Genomic DNA, 20,415 nt, shown 5'->3' with positions numbered 1-20,415 from the left:
TAGATTCATGACACTTTATTAAGTTTACCTAATAATTGATAAACGATTCCTAAGTTGCTACAAGCTCTACCTTCCCCAATTTTGTCTCTTGTAGCCAAAGCTACATCTAACTGTCTCTCATGCCATTGTTTTGCCTGAATGTAATCTCCAGCGCATCTGGAGGCATGACCTAAACCTGCATAGGCTCTAGCTTCTACCGACCTAAAACTAGTATTAATAGAAAGATCGTCAACTATATACTAGTACAATCTTACTTATCTCCTATAGATTGAGCTAGCCTCAGTACTTTTTCATGAAATATCACTGCTTGAGTAAAGTTTCTTTTATAATGATGGCAAGATCCCAGATTGCTGTAAGCTCTTGCTTCCTCAACCTGCAAGGAAATTGAAATAACAATTGCTTTGACTCTATCGTTAAATCTCTTCACCTGGTTATTCAATCTTCTGGCTATTCTTAAATGTTGCGTATGGCAGTCGACCGCACTATCAAAATCACCCATGGCCATATAAACGGCACCGACATTACCAATTTCCCTAGCTTCTTGTAATCTATCGCCCATTTGTTTTACTAGTTGGACGCACTGCTTATGAGAAGCAAGCGCATTAGGAAAATCACATATGGCTGTGTATACGTGCCCTAAAGAAGTTAGAGCTGTCGCGGCCGCTTGTGTATCCTATGAAGAGATAGTCATACATACATCACATTAAGATTATTTAATGTATCTCGAAGTTACCTTGCACTTCATGGCTAGGACTAACTGATATCTATGAGCTGTTAAAGCTTCTTTAAAGGAACCTTGACTAAAGTACGCGGAGCCCAAATTACCGTGTGCTCGACACTCTCCTGCTGTATCTCCCAGACTTTTTGCTATGGCAAGATCTTGTTGCATATACCTAACAGTTTTATATTTTTAGATGGTTCGTTTTCAAGTTTTTAACCCTTAAACCGTAATCTGAGTATAATAGACCAAGCACGTAGAACTTTTGCTAATTGCGGCAATACTGTAGGCTCCACGTGCACATCCTTCCATATACTTTCCCACTAGCCTATGCTAAGCATAGTGTTTTAGTATCGATTGGTCTCTCATAGCAGCTGCGTCGCATTGGAGGCGAATTTCAAAATGTACAGGTCTAAGGGGCAATTTGTTACGAATTACGTAGTTTTTATAGAAGGTCTCCCAGACCAATTATAACAGATTGCGTACTGACAAAAAATAAGGTGTTTTGTATTTTGCGTATTGATTTTTTACTAACATGTTTCGAGAATGAAGATCTATACTTATCTGATTAATAGGCCGCATATATTGCTGATGATTCGGATGAAGATACAGATTATGTTATTGAAAAAAGTGAACACTCGAGAGATGAATAATTACGTTCAGACAGTGAACCTTTGAATAATTCACCAGCAATGTATATTTTATGATCAATTACAAGCAAAAATTAATATATTCCAGTGAAAACATGATTTCCAGTGGCAAGCGAAGGAGCCTCCCAGAAACACAGGAACTCGAAAATATAACATTATTAAAGGATTTCCAGGTCTAGATAGCAGGAGTCTGGAAAATTACCCGACTAAGTCCATTGAAATTTTCTAGTAGATAATGAAATGCTTCAAAAAATTGTAACTTGGATAAATATAAACTGAACTTCTATGAGAGAAAATTTGTCCAATACCAATAACTCATGTTACAGAAATGCTGATATAGTCGAACTAAAGGCTTTGCTTGGACTTTTCATGAAATCTTCCCGTGAAGATATGCTTCAACTATTATCTAAAGATTCTTTAGGTCGCCCAATATTTAAAACGAAAATCTCTTTGAAAAGGTTTGAAATTCTTTTATCCTATCTTAGATTTGATAATAGCATGGATTGTGACGAGCGGAGAAAACTGTTAAAACAGCGATCTCTTCAACAAATTTGTTTCGAACTGTCAAAAGTTATTCACATTAGAAGATTGTGTGACTGTGGACAAGATGTTATTGCTCTTTAGAGGTCACTGCGGTTTTGGAATTTAGATGTAATTACACTTAAAGTAAATCTGCAAAGTACGGTATAAAGGTAATGTGCATGACTGATGCTAAAAGCTTGTATTTTTATAATGGATATATTTATTTGGGAAAAAGTAGCGATGGGGTTCGACTATCAGAAGATGAACTAAAGTTTTTGAAGTCTACGCAAGGTGTTATCCGATTGCTGAAGCCAATAGAGGGCTTCATCAGAAATATCACTGCTGGCAACTATTTTTCTGAATTAGAGTTAGTAAATGAATTGGAAAAGCGTAACCTTACTTATATGGATGCAATTCAAAAAAAAAATAAAACAGAAGTTCTTTTAGAATTTCAGGTAAATTAAAATAGAGATATTGGTACAAGACTTTATGGTTTTTCTAATGATATCACAATAATATCATATATACCAAACCGAATAAAAGTTGTACTTGTAATATCCTTCACAGCATTTACACCAAAGATGAATGAACCCGGAGAATCTGAAATAATCAAGTACTATTAAATAAATCAAGGATTGACGTTCCAGATATGAAATGTGCTAATTACAGTGCAAACCGCTGGACAATGCGTTGGCCGTTAATTGTATTTTATACAATCGTCAACATAAGTTCATTTTTTATCTTTGCTACAAAGACAATAAAGTACAATCTCGTTGTCAATATGTCAAAGATTTGGAATACGAGTTACTTATTCAACCTCATTAAGAAGATTAGAAAAAATATACCTTGGGAACTAAAAAAAGATATACAGAATTTTTTAGGTATAAATTGTGACATTCCTTACAATATAGGAAACCATACTCCAGATGAAAAACTTCGAAAAAGGAAACCGTAGTAGCATGTGTCCTTCATTAAAAATGGAAAAGACAAACTATACATGGGTCATAATTATTATTTTTTAGCATAGCAATTTGCCATGTGGCAATGTTATTTTGTGGTGATAATAGCAGAAGGGCGGTTTTGGATCATGTCCAGCTAATTCTTAATGGAGACCTTATCCCTTTTCATGTCTCAACTAAAACTCTAGGTCTAATCATAGACGTCAAGCTAAAGTTCACAGATCACATTACAAGTTGTCTTAAGAAAGGATTTTCAATGCTAAAAAAACTTTACAAGCATAGATCTTATTTGTCAAAAGAAACAAAAAAAATTTTATGCGACTCATTAATTCTATCCCATTTTAATTATGCTGATACAGTATATGGACCATTTTTAGACTGCGCTAACTCTGCAAGAATTCAAAAATTACAGAACTCGTGCATAAGGTTTATTTGTGGAATTAGACGTAGGGAAAGGGTATCACATAAATTAGTCGATCTTAAATGGCTTAATATGTTAAATCGCCGAGAGTTGCACTCAATATGTTTTTTTTATAAAATAATAAAATTTAAAGCACCACCATATCTCTATAATAAGCTCAGATACCGTACTGACATTCACAATATACATATTCGCAGACATGACCTTTTGTCTATACCTTTACATAAGAAAGAAATCTTTAAAAAGTCATTTTCTTACAATATTGTGTCCAAAATTAATAAATACAAAATTTGGAATTTTTCTAAATCTTATCGGTTACATCGGCTACATTAATATATCGTTCATATAATATCATCATAATACATCGGCTTTTAAAAAATCAATAAAAATGGTTCTTTCATCTAAACAAATTAATATTTAATGCATTGAAATAATTTATGTTATTTCTTTTTAATACTGACATCTCTGGTAAATCAGTCACCCTGATTCTGCTCTCTTTTGTGTCGGGATTCCGTGTTTGGATCTGGCGCGCGTTTGGAAATATAAATGTTTATATAAAATAAATCTTTTAAATAAATAAATAAAAAAATAAAAATCTTTTAAATAAATAAATCTTTTAAATAAATCTTTTAAAGAGTCTACAACAGAAATATACTCAATATACCTGTACCCCTCGTTCCTCCTTTCCTGCTAGGATAATTTAGATTTCTTTTCTTTTCGGTTAGTTATGGATGTAAGGTATGCATGCTACTCGTACAGTTTATAATGCGGTTCGCGATATTTTTTTTTAAATTATAAGTGTAATATTCAAGGTCCTAACAGCTCCTTCTTCTGAGGGTAGCTGAAACATGACCTTTATTTCCTCTTTACAGTTACATGCTGAATTAATATACACTGATGGATTTATTTTTCTTTGTATTTATATTGTAAACTTATTTATATCAATGAGCGAGCATATGTAATATCTTATGAGGAAATATAAACTGTCTATTATTATTATTATTATTATTATTTTATGTTAAAATTTCCACATTACGTTTAAGGGTTAAGCTAATTAGTTGCTCTCATATGAAATATAAAAAAAAACTTTTCATAAACATATAAGGATATATTTACCCTATGGCTTTATCCAGCTGATTTAACGCCCAATGCGCGGAACTTAAAGCGCTAAACACAGAACCTCTTAATTTAAGGGAACACGATCCTATTCTAAGTGCCGACTCTAAAACCGAAACTGCCGAGTGATACAAACCAGCTGCTAAAAGTTCCTAAAAGGATCACAGCATTAATTTTTATTTGTGTTTAATATTTTATAACTAACCTGTCCGACAACAGAAATTAACACAAAAGGACTTTGGTTCAGTTTCATATTCTCTAATTGCTGAAATGTCGGTTCTAGGTTATGCCTAAGTGGTGACTTCACCGAGGCTTCAATGAGGCTACCTAAAAGTTGCTGCGAGGAAGGATCCTGACCCAATCCTTGACTAAAAGCTGCCAGGGCCTCTCCGTGACGTCCTAGGCATTGGAGCGCTACACCTTGCCTATATTTAAGTATTATTAGAAATATATTTTTTACCAGTGTTTTTTGGAATTATTAATATGATTTAATAATTTTTAAGATAATACGCTAATCCTAGAGACAAACTCAATAAAATAAGCTCACTGTTCAATAAATTACTTGGAAATTTTAGGGATGAGAACCCTAGATGAGTTTTTTTTGTTATTTCGTGACCTAAGCAGTATACCAAAAACAAAAATATTTATTTATTTAGCAGTTTATTTCCAACAGGCAAAGCCCAGTTACAGGAAATCTACAATTAATGTTTTGAAAGTGTAAACAAGTATTAAATTACTATAAATTAAATAACAAAAAGAAAGAAAAATAAGGAGAAATTAAATTAATATAGTAACATCATGTATATATCAAAATTAAAGGAGATGTAGATTAACATTAGAATGAACAAAGAAAAGGATTCATGGGACAAGGGAAAAAAGGAAGAGAAAAGGAATTATGGTAACTGTTGGTTTGTCAGAGACAAAACTAGATCCTTTATCGAGCATACAAATATGTCACAGGTTGATGATACTGAATTAAAAATTCTGCACATTTGATATACGGGATCCTGAAACCTAATGTTAGTTCTGGCGCGAACTAAAGCAAAAGTCATATTTGCTCTAGAAGCAAATCGTGGTACATGAAATAAAATATCGTTCAAGAGAGGAGGAGAATTTATTTGATTATTGACCAACTTCCATAAGAATGTTACAAAATGAATTGTTCTCCTCATAGCCAGAGATTGCAGAATAAATCTACCTAACATTAGATCATGATCATGTCCCCTAACAGGATATATTCCATCCTCACGAAACATAAGAACTTTAACTCCCTTCTCTGAACACTCTCGATGTAGACAACATGGCATTCATAGAAAGGATACCACACCAAGGAACCGTATTCCAGTCTTGATCTAACAAAGGAAAAGTACAATAGTTTTATTGAGTTTAAGTTGTTTAAGAGTCGGCTATTTCGAATGACAAAACCCACAAGTTTCAACGAGGAGGTCACTGTCTGTTCAATATGTGGCACAAATGTGAGCCTATCGTCGAATACAACCTCCAGATCTTTAATAGAAGTAGTTCTACAGAGGATTTGATTGTCTATATTGTAATTAAACAAAACAGGAAGCTAGTATAAGGCAGGAAATCGATTCTATAAGATCATTAATATAAAAGATAAAAAGAAGTGTGCCGAGATTGGAATCCTGTGGGACTCCAGAAGTTGAAGCAAAGGTATTAGATCTGCAACCTTCCACCTCAACAAACTGTAGACAGTCAACTGTAGACCTGACTTTTTCTATCGAGGGGTGAAGAAATAAAATGAGTCACATTACAGAGGTTAGTGATGCACGACCTTTTAGGATTAAAACCGTGCTGATCTATAGAGAGTAGTGATTGAACTTGGGGAAGAATTCTGTTGTAAACAATAGTTTCAAAAGTTTTGGAAAAATTGCAAAGTATGGAGATAGGTCGGTAGTTGTCGATTCTGTTCATATCGTCTTTTTTGTGAATTGATATTAGTTTAGCACATTTCCAGACGCCTGGAAATTTGCCAGTTTTCAAAATAAGGTTAAAAATAAAGGCTGACAAAGGACAAACATGCAGTCTTTAGCCATAAAACTTGGAACACCATCAGGACCGGCTGTCAACTTTTTTTTAGCCTCCGACTAGCAGCAATAATTTCCTCAATGGTAATTGATGGAAGAATGTCAATGAGGTCTGAGGAATTAGAAGGAGGATAGGTTTCTGCGAGGTTGATTGGATCTTAGAATCCAATCAATGGAAATATGTAGGTTTCTCAATAAGAATTAACTTAATAATGCTAACGATGGGTATATTTCAAATCTATAGATATATATTCTGGAAGAGGTATCCTGACCTTATTCTAGGCAAAAATTGGTTTAACTGGGAAAAAATAAAAAACGAAGATGTCATATTATAATGATAATATGTTTTTCTCCTGGTAAAAGTATACGTTGGTATAAAAAGATCATTTTCCACTTCTTGGATGTATTGACCTGGAGTTCTTTTAACATTCATTGTAAATACAATTCTAAGCAAACCTTGCTTCGTAAAACACTTTCTTGATATCCCTTAGCATATGAAATATGATAGAATGCTAGTTACTTTAGGTCCATTATATGGTGATAATAAATATCATGTATTTTCCAGAAAAAATTCCAAATTCAAAAGATCCCCACCATAAGAGGTGTGCATAATGTGCACCATAAAATATGCAAAAAAAGAAAATATTCATGCAAAATATGTTCTAAGGATCTTTGTATGTCAAGCCCTGTTTAGAAGAATTTCACAAACATTAGAACCATAACCTATATTTCTGAATTTTAGAATTTTTCAACTTCCTTTTGTTTCTCAGGTCAATAAATAATAATGAGTTTTTCTTGACGCCATTTGTCAACTTCGCTCTAAATTATTTACCTATAGTATGCCTTAGGCCATGATGGGCACAAGTCCCTTGCAGTAATGGCATCTTGAAGGGCTTGAGAAAAAAGGCCTTGCTTCACCCGGGCGGCAGACCGATTGCTGTAAAGTATGTGATTGGTCGGATCCAATTGTAGTGCGTCCGTATAGAGAGCAACTGCTGTAGCAAAATCTCCATTTTGGCATGCCGCGTTTGACTGTCTAACCTAATTAAAAAATGTGTGAATTTTCTAGTAGTTATTTATTAAAAACAATACTGGAAAATGTAATAAATTCAATAAATATAGTGTTCACATATTCAATTGACATTTGAATTTACCTTTTCCAAAAACAACGATCTGCTGGCCGCTGGAAGTTCTGGAGTCCCTTCAGGTTCCACCTGAAAATATTTTTATTTTATTACTTTTTAAAGTTAATGTAGTAATGGTATAAAATAGCTCCAAACATCTTACATTGTAGGCCTAAAACCCAATATTTTTATTTGTGATTGACGCGCTTTTATACAACTCGCCGACAAGCGTGTCTTAATGGGACCTATAAACCTTTAACATTTTGATGCTAACGTTGCTCTTTATGTTTTGGTTCCAGCAGGTGCGTTGCAGTTTTAAATTCCAAAGGTTAAAAGCCTATGACTTTTCAAATAAACTCATTTTAGGGAATAAAAATTATTTATGGTAATAGCCAAAGATTCGTAAAAGAATTTTTGTTCACTCCTTTTTTCTTAGGCTGGACGCACACAGAAAGAGCCAAACAGTTTTAGTCAAAAACGTTTTTGCTTCAGACGAAAACGTTTTAGTTTCTACATGAAACATTGTGTTTAAAACAGAAACAAAATGTTTTTACAACCAGTTTAAGTCAAGATGTCGACTGAGAACGACGAATCAGTTAAGATTGCACTTATTTTCTGGCACTGGTTATTACTCCAAGATGAAACAGCACCTAACAGACAATTGTGGGTGCATCCAATAAATGAGAAAAGAAATGTCGAAAAAACTCCTTTTCTGAACGAACTAAGAACAGATGAAAAAAAATTAAGAATTTCACTAGAATGAGCTTCGCTTCTTATGACTACCTATTGGAATTGATATCTAATAAAATAAAGAAAAAAAGTACAAATTGAAGGCCAAGCATAACACCAAAAGAAAGTAGTTATTCACAACATAATATTAGGTACATTACATTAATTTAATTATGCTCTTAAGTATTCATAATTATTAACCTCACTAGGGAAAATAGAAAACTCTATTTTGATCTGGCATTGGTTGTATATTTCTTTCAGTACTAAACATATAGCTTTCCGTGGAAGCAGGAGATGTTAGTGGTGTTGGTATAACAGACGAACTTCTGCCACGTTCATCATCTTCTTCACCTATGAACCTATTTAGTGATAGCATAACTTGTGCCTTGAATTGCCGACGTTTTTTGCGCTTTTCTTCTTTTGAAAAAATTTAAATCATTATTATAAATGTCTTCGTCTTTTTGTCGCGTTTTGGATTTCAAAAACGCAACCATTGGTTCAGCTACTAACTCTGCCGCACTTTCTTTTTTCAACTTCTTGGGTGGATTTTGATTAGGTGTGATGGAAGGCGTGGGTCTCGGCGTGGATATGACAGAAAGCCTGGAGTTATTACTGTCTTCAAGATCATAAATACTTTCAGTGAGATTGTCATTCTTCTGTAAGAGTTGACGTTTTAGGATAACTATTCTTCGTTTTTTTATGTTGACCCATGAAATCTTTTAAAAATGGCATAGCATCAAAAAGGTACCATTTCTTCTTTTTAGACAAGCTGCACCACTAGGTGTATTTTTCATTTCCCGTATCTATCGTACATATGAATTTCGCAATGAATTCCATTTTATTTTGCAATCTGCAACTAATAGAAATAAAAATTTATTTTCTTTTTCAGATTTCTCGCGACTGGTGAGCACTTTCAATCGTTTCATTATTACTTTCGAGTTAGGGCAGCGACTATACGACAAATAGTAATGGAGACATGCAAGGCGATCTGGGATAATTTGTCACCAATTTATATGACTACTCCCACAACAGACAAATAGTTAGCAATTGCGAGAAAATTTGAGCAACTTTGCAACTATCCCAATTGCTTAGGATCTATAGATAAGAAGCAAGTTCGAATGCAGTACCCGATAAATGGTGGTTCGGCTTATTATAATAATAAACATTTTAATTCCATCATTCTTCAGGCAATTTTAGATGCTGATGCGAGGTTTATAGTGAATAGTGATAGTGGGGTTTTTAGTGAATCAAATTTTGGAAAATTATTTCTCAGGAATGAGTTAGATATTCCACAGTTCCGAAAAATATCGGAAAATATTAATAATATACAATATCCTTTTGTTTTCATTGGAGACGAAGCATACCCCCTTTCAAAACATTTAATGAGACCCTTTAGTAGAAATAATTTGACTATTGATAAACGTATATACAATTACCGCCATTCAAGAGCTCGTCGAATAGTCGAATCTGGCTATGTACTTCATAACATGATTCGAGAAAGGGAAGGTAGTGTTAATGATATTCATGAAGAATGGGTATCACTTGAACAAGACGAAAGAAACCAGCTGTCGGAACAACCTAACTGGAAAAGAGCTTCAAACGCCGCTCTGAAAATACGTAATGCATTTATGCAATACTTTAGTTCGCCAGAAGGATCTGTACCATGGCATAACAAATTTGCTTTAATCAATGAATAAAATATTGAATTCAACGCATACGTTTTGCGTTATGAGTATATATATTATAGTGTGCCCACTTAAGTTGTCACCTTCATGGTAATAATAAACCGTTAAAATTTACTTTGTTATATTTTTTTTACCTGTTGCTTTCATATCCACTGAAATGTCCTCCCATGCTTTATCTATCAAGTCCCGATTATGGTGATCTTTTAGTTGGTAGTTGTATAAAGGTGGTCTAGCCTCTACTAAGACAATTAATTTTTCTGCGTCCACTTCCATAATTAAAAGGTAAATAACACGTACTAATTCACACTGCTCGTGCAGCCATCTAATAATAAACTGAAAGCAAACAATTGTGTGCACAATGTTTTGATTGATCCAGCGATTGACGACGAGCAGTCTATCTATGACGGAACGAGCCTAAACGTGCCTTAAGGCACGCGACTAACCAGTGTGCGTCGACTCATTTAATTTGCATGGGAACAACAACATGGGACACTTTTAGTCAAAAACGTTTTTGAGTAAAACTGTTTTGCTCTTTCTGTGTGCGTCCAGCCTTAGTCTACTTTTAGTAAGCTGTATTAAATTAATAATGCCATATGATGAGATTACCAGATGATAGCCCATTTGCTATTTTTCCTTAGCCCAATTCTGTAATATTAAATCAGTGGCATACCTAAATTCATTTAAATTGGAGCAATAAATTGTATACGACTTTGATTCACGAATATTCGCGGCTTTGAAGATCACGACATTTACACTGTCTTTTTATTTACACTACTCTTTCCTAAGCTCATTTCGTCCCAAATGTAGTGAAAGTCGACATCGGCAGAAGAGTCCTCTCTTGCAAGAGGACCTCTTGTAAAAGTAACAATCCACGTTTTCCTGCAATTGCCGGAAATTGCCAGACTTTTGAGGTTCTCGGCAAGCAACTCCTCCCTTAGAAAACACAAAGCGTCCCAGACATCCTAAGGTTGACTTTTAATGTGACGCCTCTGTGGTAACATGGTAAATAGTCTTTCTACCAGTCTCTCTATCAGTTTTATTGACTGCTTGCCTGACTCTGGGTTTAGGCCGACGCAGACCCGAATTTTTCTGAACTTAAACTTTTCTGCGGACCTCGGCATCTCTCAGTCATACAATGTGCCGGAGCATACCCATCTGGAGCACTAAACGGTGCACGCCGTACTGACTCTTTTGGCCAATAGAATCATAGGTCTTGTCTAATCCAGCTCTGGTTGAATTTGCCGCAACTCAGCATCTTCGTGGATAATAAGGAGCAGGCCAGTTTAAGTTAATGAGTCGAGCTAAACTCCGTAGAGGCATTTATATCCTGTAAAGATAATCGATCAGAAGGCCACTAGAAACAAATAAAAAGAGCTATCGTCGTAGTCTCTTTAATGGCTAGAGACTACCTAAGTCCAGTACCGATTATTGGTTCTATGCATGCATGCATTTCGTATGTAATGCAATAGTTCCAGTTCCTTTGATTCCAAGCGTTCTTGTGTTTGGAATAAGTCAAAATTTGGCCCTTGGTACGAATGTTACTCCAGAGGTACACACAATCGAGGGATTTATTATTTCGATAGAGCTTCAGCGATAGTAGAGGCTTCCTGGTTGGATAGAGGGTATGGCTTAATCTATTTGCTGAAGTACTTCATCACGACCATGATATACCTATTCCCTGCTTCTGATTTGGGAAATGAACTGGCAACGTCAATAGCGATCTTTGATCAAAGAGACTTTCCACGTTGCACTGGTGTATCAAAGCCTTTATTTCTCTGCGGTCCATTATTTTTCGCACATACGACGCATTTTCTGCACCAGTCCTTTACGTTCGCCTTGCTATTGGACTAATAAAAATATTCCCTCGTTTTATTACCCCAAGTTATCCTGACATACCAGTATGGATTTTTTCTAGCAACTATGAAATCCGAGATTTAGGCAAAATGCAAGAGCTCGTCTTTTAAAGTTAGGAATTCTCATTGTCATCAATAGGCTTTGATATTAGGACAATACTTATATCGGAATCTTCCTCTTATTAATAATTATTTTCCCAAATATCATCACGACGACGATGGCAAGTGAAAATCTTTCTACTCTACCCAGTGATAATATTTTCACTTCTTGTGAGTAGGGTCTTATTGATATGGTTTGCTAACAACGAGTCGGCGATCGTCATTTTACATATACCTTCCTTAGTTTGGTGGAAGTAGATCTAGCTCCTTCTGGAGAGTGTCTTTTTATGTAGTCACATCTCCAGCACTTCAATTTCTGGTCCTGATGGCTATATCCTCTCTTAACCTCCTTAATAATTCGCTTGATAGATTCTTCAAAGTCAACTTCTCCTGGAATCACTTGCCGGACACCTGCCTGACCTTCGTTCGTATTCTTGGAAGCTTCGAAGTCAAGGGCCCTTGTTAGTGCATCTACTAACTTAGGTAGATTGACTAGTAGTAAGGCATGCTTCATTCACCATCATGAAGTTCATCCATTGTGCTTGAACTGCCCAACGTTTCATGATCCCCCGGTGCAATATCAGCTTTAAATTGTTGTGCAATGATCCCCTGACTTTTGCCATCGATGTTTTAAGTGCGTGTGGCAGACATGTTCCAGGTATGACTAGCCATAATGCATCTCTAAAAATTAAATAAACTTTTGTTTTCTTCGGAGGAGATCTTCGCCGAATGACATCAGTATATCCTCTCAAGGGCACCATGAGGTCAGGCGTCTTCTCCATGACTTACCTATTTGCTTATGTATGAGTTAACTGATTGCTTCTCCTTTAGGAGGGAACTGAGTGAGGTGGTTAAAAGCCCAACCGATTTCGGATTGGCTCAAACTTTATAGACCAAAGACAATAAGAGGTATTTACCGATTTTGTTACTAATTTTGTAGAATTTCCCAGCAATTTAGATTCCAGTTAGGCGAGTGTCTAGCAATTCGTTCTTTAAAGCTTGTAACATTGCGTTACGAAACCACTTATGTACTTTTCTTTCTCTTTCTTTCCTCCAGCTCCTTTTTTACTTCAATAACTTTTAATTCCACCAAGTTTTCCACTTTTACACACCAATAATAATCCGATTTATTTCAATTCCTCTTATTTATTTTTTAGTAATGTCCAATTGACTAGCGTCTAATTCACACCAGGCCTCTGACACCTCCTTAGAGTTTTTACCATTCGTTTAGGTATTCGCCAATATTCACACTTATTCTTTTAAACCTACTATACAGGTTGGGGAATCGATCATTACGCTTAGAGAGGTACGTAAAGGCGAAATATAGCAATGTGTACGCATGCATTTCGTGAGCTCTGCTACTCGCCTGCTACTTCATTGTTTTTTAGTACGACCTTAATAATCATCTTACTTTGATCAAGGTAACTGTATCACTTGCAAAAATAAGTCCCAAAATATTACGTGATAGTTTATATTTTTATTCAGATTATTTTTCTGATGCAGGCTTTACATACATAACTCTGATAAAAGTGTAAAAATTTAAACACTATACGAAAATACAATTCTTAAAAATTAATTTAGGAACTAGGGAATAAATCTGATTTAGGAGGCCGCTAATAAGATGGTTAGTGAAACTATTTGTTAAAATGTTTTTTATCCTTACATTGTGAGCAAGATAGGTATCTAATTGAAAATAAACCGATCCTAGGTCTAAATTAGGAAATTGCAGGAAAAACTTAGTTTTGCAGTAATTAAAGAGATTTTTGAGCGCTTAACCCTACAATATACACTCTTAACCTTATAATATACACTCAAAATACCAGCATTCAATTTTTAAGGGTACTGACTACAAAATTAAAAACCTCCATAAATTTCCCAAGACCAATATCGAAAAACGGCAGGATTGTGTTTCCCATATAATGAAAAAATATCATTTCATACATGACGAAAAAAAAATTACGTAATAGACCTATTTAAATTCCTGCTTACTTTAAAATTTGTTATTTTTTAATAAACTGTTTATTTTCTTCTTGTGTATTTTGAATTTTTAACATCCAAATTCAGAAAAATCTTGTGGTGCGTAATATTTATAACTTATAACCTGCCTTGTGCAATGTGTGATTGTAATAACTTAGCATCACAAAAGAACTCCAGTCATATTGTTACTGCTACCTGAGGAGATTGATAAACCTTTTTTGCCCAATTTCCTTTGTGAAGGAACCAAGCGTTCCGACTGTTATTACCGGGTTATTAAAATCACATTAGTACGGTTTCATGGTTGCGAGATTTTGTCATTGCAGGTAGAGAGACACAAAGTGCGTTTTTTTAAGCTTCAGTTGCTAAGTGAAGAATTACTGAATTAAGCAGAAAATGCAGATGAGATTTAAGAGGTTAAAACGAAGAAGAGAAATTTAACAAATATCTAATTGTTATTTTTTTGTTTTCTCGCGTATGAAAAAATGTGAGCAAAAGAAAGGCAAGGCAAGTAAGGCACTTAAGATGCTATGTATTTTTCGTTTTATTTTATGGCGTAGAATCCTGAACACTCTCAGAAGGGACTAAGTACTAAAAATCTGGAAGCATTTGAGATGTGGCTGCATAGGAGAATGCTTAGAAGACCATGGACACCTCACATTATAAGCATAAAAGTGCTAAGAAAAATGAAAAAAGATCTAGAAGTAATGTACACCATTAAAAAAAGAAAATTAGAATTCCTGGGTCTTGTTATGAGAAATATAGATCAAAACTCTCTATTGCAAAATTTTAATATAAAGAAGGTATTGGGTAAAAGAGGATCCGGAAGAGGAAGAACCTCGTAGTTGAGAAACCTACAGGCTTGATTTGGGAAAAGCTCAGTAGAACTAAAGTTATACTTAATTGCCAGCATTATTGCCAATATCCGAAACCGTTAGGTACCTAAAGAAGAGATTAAAAATCCTTTACATGTACTGCTTTATTTTCATTTAGTAATTTAAGTCTGGCTCTTAATATTCAGAGAAATTGAGGGCGAAATTTCATCCTGTCAACAAGCTTTTTTCCCAAAAAGGTCAATTTTTACTAACTTAACAATTTGTACATGCAGCTATTAATAATAAGTCACAAGTTGATGTTATATACACAGATATGAAAAATGCCTTTGATAGAGTAAGACATTGTGTAATTCTAGAATCTCTTAAAAATCTAGATGTTCCGCTATATCTCGTAGAGGAAGGTAGCCTAATACTGCATAGGTTCCTAATATCGGACATTACTCTAAATCTGTAATAGCACAGCGCCATCTCGTAACTTCCATAGTAATCAATAAAACTATTACGCAGATCATTTCCTACAAGAATTACAGAATCCTATCATTGTTTATAAAACGTCATTTTGCTACTGTAACGGTTTTCGATGTACATAGATTTTAACAGTGTATAATTTTTGGCGTTATTTCTGGAAAAGGTAGGGTAAATTATTTGTTTGTTACATACCATATCATTAAGTAGATTGCAAATGATACCTTTTAATGTATAAATTGCTTCTGTGAACTATTTTTTAAATGTAAAAAAAAACGGTAAATTTAGTGAGGTTATGTGCCGTAATATCGGATACTTTTGGTTTCCTAATATCGTATGTATCCGATAAGGGGAACCAGTTTTCTGGAGCTGCTTTTAAATGAATCAACTGATTTTCTGTCATAGATACTTGCGTTTTACTCTCTTTTTTTTAATAATTAATGCGAATAAGTTTCATATACCATATTATTATGCTTTTAACCTTGATTAAGGAGGTTTTTTGCTATTTTTTTCTAGATGAACGGAAAACAAGAGAAAGGTCGTAAAACATGGGATGCAAGAGCCATGGAGCTTGCGGTAAATGCTGTTATAAGCAAAGAAATGAGGTATTTCAAAGCGTCAAAAATATATAAAATTCCAAGAAGGACCCTTGTTGGTTACGTAAAATCAGACAAGCCAATAGAAGTATTAACAATGGTGTTTTTCATAGACTTGAAAAGAGAAGAGAAAAAGTACTTCTCTGCACTATGTTTAAGTTACTCAAGATGGATATAGACTGTCCTGATATTCTCTACCACTTTTCTTTTGCGATAACAGTTATAGAGCTCCAAAAATGTTCTATCCAAAACTACCTAAAACAAATCTTGACATGACTTCTCCTATATATAAAGTGAGTTGTATCTTTAACCAGTATTTCTCTGAAATTGACATTGATGTAATAAATTTAAAAAATAAATAAAGACCAGAAATTGCGCTGGAAATTATCTTAGCTTGTCTCTGTACTTAGAAATTATCTATCGTTAAGCTTAGCTGGAAAAATCCTCTCCTTTTTTATCAATATTTTGACCACACTCAACTTTAGCTACGTTTACGACACGCGGATCAAACGATGGACTATTTTTATTTAGTACAGCCCTGTTTACAAGGACTGATTGGGTTGAGGACTGATTTTGACTGATTGGGATGAGGGTTAAATTAGACCAGGATTATCTCTAAAATCAAAATGTCAGTTGAAGATAGTTTAACAGTTTAGACGAAGAATTATGGGACAAAACCTCTAATCTTCAAAAAGTGTTCTTGTTGTTTAAAAATAATAAAAATAAACTAATAAATTTTTTTAAGGCATACCCTTGTCCTTCTCTTCTTCTTCTTCTTCTTAATTTTTGTGTACAAAAATAAAAACCTCCTATAATCTAATATCGTCCTCCTATAATCTAATATCTAATATCTAATATTATAATCTAATATCGAAAAAAATGTCAAACTTGTCATTTTGGTACTTTTGGCGTTGTAAACGTAGCTATTCTATGTAAAATTTTTCAACAAAAAATCGGTTTTTAGACGTCCCTTTAACTTTACCGGATCCTATAATTTTATGTTGTTAATTTATTTCTAAAAGAATTAAATTGAATATTTTCTCTAGTTAAGATGTAGCATTTCAATACTCAAATTTGAAATATCTAACTTCTTACTTAACAGTCACAGTTAAAAAAACCCTTATATAGGTTTAATATAAATTCTTTAATAGTTACAGTTTAATCCTTAAATAATTTTTAAAGAGCTTATTTGTTATGCATACATACCTCTGTAAAATCACGATGAGACATTTTATTACTACAATAGAAGCCAGAAGATCTCTTAGTTTTAGCATAATATCCAGCTTGTGGCACTATTTACCACAAAATCATTTATATTTAGAAAACAGCGACTCGCTAATCACACATTTGACCTTAATCATACCGAGGCATTTCTTTAAAAGTCCTATTTTAAATAGTCAATAAATATTAAAACCGCACCGATAAAGTTAAACTTAACGATCTCGAACAAAGAACAAAGTGTACAATGCTTTGCCACAGTCGCGCTTTTTGCACTAAACAGCTACTGTTTGCCTTAATTTCCTTTGGCCTGCTGTCACAAATATGTACTTTTAACCTTAACCTCCGATGAACTCTTTCGAGAAAAAAACATCACATTCCGCAGTAGAACGTGCCTTTAGCACCCAATTTTCCACTATAGTACCACTAGTTGCAGAAGTTTTTTCTGCAACTGTAACCTGTGCACTTTTTACACTCACCGGACGCGGAATTGAAAAAAAAACAGTCTTAAGATCGCAAGAAAACGGCCATTTAAGTGAGCTTCTAACAGTTATTTAGTTGTGCTCGCATTCTTTAACACCGGCCATCTTGGTTGTAAGTATGCAGGTAATAATCTTGTCGGCTGAAGAAAGGTTGGTAGGAGAGAAGAAGTGGAAGGTGGCCCGCGTAAAATAGTGGCGACCAGCGGCTATTGCCGTGGCCTAGAACTTAAACTTTTTTCACTACTAATAAAAATTAATTAAAAATCAATTATTAGTCCGAAATGTTCCGAAATAGAGAAAAGCGCAGTTCAGTGAGTGAACGCTTTTTTAATAAATTAACCCAAAACACGGAGGATCCATGGATCCAATATATAGGATGTCCGCTCTCGAATAGTCAAAATAGAATAGCTAGAATATATACAGGGGCTCGATCTTGTTCCTCTATTTTAAAAACTCTTATAGCGATTTGAATGAAATATTTAGATTTGAAACGATAGGTGGTAAGGCACTTTTTGAGAAATTGTAGGTAATTTTGACTTGTACAGGGACGGATTTGCAGCATATGTATATTAATTTTTTTATAAAAAAAAGATACGCCACTGTTTTTTTATAGAATTATTTTATGTATTCTTTTTTTCTTGAGATTGGTCTATGGCGACTAACTAGACAGTCACGTACCCAAGTGCTCCGTTAATTTATTCAATAATTGTGGTATTTTCTGCATTAAAGTTAGTGAAATTTTGTAGGGTCGGTCATCTTGACTCTGTAAATTCATCCAGAGAAAAATTCTTTCTGTAAAGTGTGAGATAGTGTGTTAATTGACTTTCTTTTTAAACGATAATTGGAGCGCCATAGCCGCGCACACACTAAACCAGGGTCTATCAAAATGCCTATAACACGTTCAATATCGGATTCCGATGATTTGGAAAAATTAATTACAAAAGTGTGTACCAAACTCATTAGCCAAATGGAGGAAAAAATTGTTTCTAAACTTAGCAGTTTGGAAAAAATGTTATCTTCATTTTGTGAGCGTGTCGAGAATTGAGAAGCCGCCATAAAAAAAAATACGGAGTCAATGGCGGCCCTGGAAGATCTGCTTGAAAACATTGAACAAACATCAATAAAGAACAATTGTATCAGAATTTGTGGTATGGAGATTCAGGAGAAGAACAACATTCCGGTTGTCGTTTCTTCATTTATAGAAAATAGGCTAAAGATACCGTGTTCATTACATGACTTGGACTTTGCCTTTCCTATGAACAATACAAAAACCGATCGACCTACAATTCTAGTTCGGTTTGTATCTAACATAAAGAAGAAAAATGTTATGGCTGCAAAGAAACTTCTTAAAGACTCAGGAGTTACTAAGAAGGAAGTACTCGATGCTTGTGGCTGCAAAACGAAAATATGGTAAGAATACTTGGACATGGGATGGAAAAATTTTTTAATGGGACTCTGCAAGGCAGACAAAGGTTCAAGTTATTGACGATAACCATCGTCAATAATTACGTACACGTATACTGTTTAACTTAATAATAAAATATCTTACTTGGAACTTGTATGGTTTGTTTGGAAACCACTGAATCTATTTTAAAGCGATAACTTATGATATGTACTTGGGTATTTCGATTGCAGGAATGTGCGGTTTTTTCCTAAACATTGCGATACACATTTCTGATTTTTGCGGCCCGTGAATATTCATATTTTATTTACTTGGGAATATAATAAATATTTTTATATGGTACATGCAAAAGATTATTGCGTTATAGGTAGTAGGCATTTTAATTAATTATATGATATTGTATTGTATCGCAGCATTCTATTTTTTCTTCTTGAGGTAGGTAAAATTCATATATTTTCATTATATTTGTATATGTATGGTTATCTTTTATGATTTATCAATTATTGAGTTTTTTTTTCTTCATTATTTTTTACTCAATCAATGTTTTTTTTCTACTACCACGTTTTAAGTAACGTACATTATATCATAATGAGGGGTATCTTGGGTAAAGTGGGGTAAAATCTTAAGCGGCAGGAACACTTATATCTTCGAAGTCTATATAGGTTTTTGAGATATGAGTAGTGTTTAGTTATTTAGTTATTTTTTTTTCATGAGCAATTTATTGTTTAAAGTTGCGAATTTTAATGTAAGGTCTATATTTACGGGTTTTCTAGAGTTTAAAAATTTAATACTTAATTATGACTTTGATATGGTATTTCTTACAGAGACATGGCTGTCTGATGGTGATGATGTTAAGGTTTTTTCTATTCCTGGTTACCGGTTTGTTCATAAGGATAGGGTAGGTAGAGGTGGAGGTGTTGCAGTCTATTTTAAGAGCACTTATTCGCCAGAAATTGTTTCATTGCAGTTTACTGTTGCACCTTTTTTAGAATATTTGAGTCTTAAATTAAAAATCAGAAATAAATATTACTGTTTTTGCGTCTTCTATCGACCTCTCAATTCTAATTTTAATTTATTAGTTAATGACTTTGAGAATGTGTTTTTATCTATTTATCTTTTTTTTGAGCAGGTAATATGTCTGGGAGATTTTAATATTAATCTACTGAATGAAACAAACCCTTTGATATCCTTGTTTGACAATTTTAATCTAATCCAAATTATAAATCAACCTACTAGAATTAGTCGGAATAGTGTATCACTTCTAGATCCAATATTTGTAACGGATGAGTCTTTGGTCGGTGATTCGGGGGTTGTGTCGTTGGAGGGGGTATCTGATCACGCCTTGGTTTATTGTTATTTAAGAATAGAAAAGGTGTCTATTAAACCAAAACTTATAACTTACAGAAATTTTAATAATTTTAATGCTCGTGAATTTTATAATGACCTTCAAGCAATTAACTGGCATAATATAATTTACGAGCAAAATATTGACAACAAAATTTCCTTATTTAAAGAATA

At 34.0% G+C, this 20,415-nt stretch overlaps 1 protein-coding gene across 3 annotated transcripts in view; it reads right to left on the bottom strand.

The window, feature by feature from the left end:
• LOC126738600 (tetratricopeptide repeat protein 28) overlaps positions 1 to 17,604 on the bottom strand; it is a 45,954-nt gene extending 28,350 nt beyond the window's left edge. Inside the window, exons 1-9 of one of the 3 annotated variants that reach the window (XM_050444006.1) lie at positions 17,002 to 17,604; positions 7,589 to 7,648; positions 7,267 to 7,475; positions 4,592 to 4,811; positions 4,387 to 4,538; positions 734 to 893; positions 428 to 673; positions 255 to 373; positions 29 to 207 (exon numbers count right to left, since the gene is read on the bottom strand). In XM_050444006.1, the coding sequence (XP_050299963.1) occupies positions 29 to 207; positions 255 to 373; positions 428 to 673; positions 734 to 893; positions 4,387 to 4,538; positions 4,592 to 4,811; positions 7,267 to 7,475; positions 7,589 to 7,648; positions 17,002 to 17,025 (1,369 nt within the window). In that variant the 5' untranslated portion in view covers positions 17,026 to 17,604. Of the gene's footprint in view, positions 1 to 28; positions 208 to 254; positions 674 to 733; positions 894 to 4,386; positions 4,539 to 4,591; positions 4,812 to 7,266; positions 7,476 to 7,588; positions 7,649 to 17,001 lie in introns of all 3 variants that reach the window. The other 2 variants (XM_050444007.1, XM_050444005.1) reach the window with 2 other exon arrangements.
• Positions 17,605 to 20,415: the final 2,811 nt, after the last annotated feature.

The sequence above is a fragment of the Anthonomus grandis genome, chromosome 7 (genome assembly GCF_022605725.1).
Source record: "Anthonomus grandis grandis chromosome 7, icAntGran1.3, whole genome shotgun sequence".
Taxonomy (NCBI): domain Eukaryota; kingdom Metazoa; phylum Arthropoda; class Insecta; order Coleoptera; family Curculionidae; genus Anthonomus; species Anthonomus grandis.
Note: the sequence above shows the minus strand (reverse complement) of the source record. Positions and strands in the feature narration are given on the sequence as shown.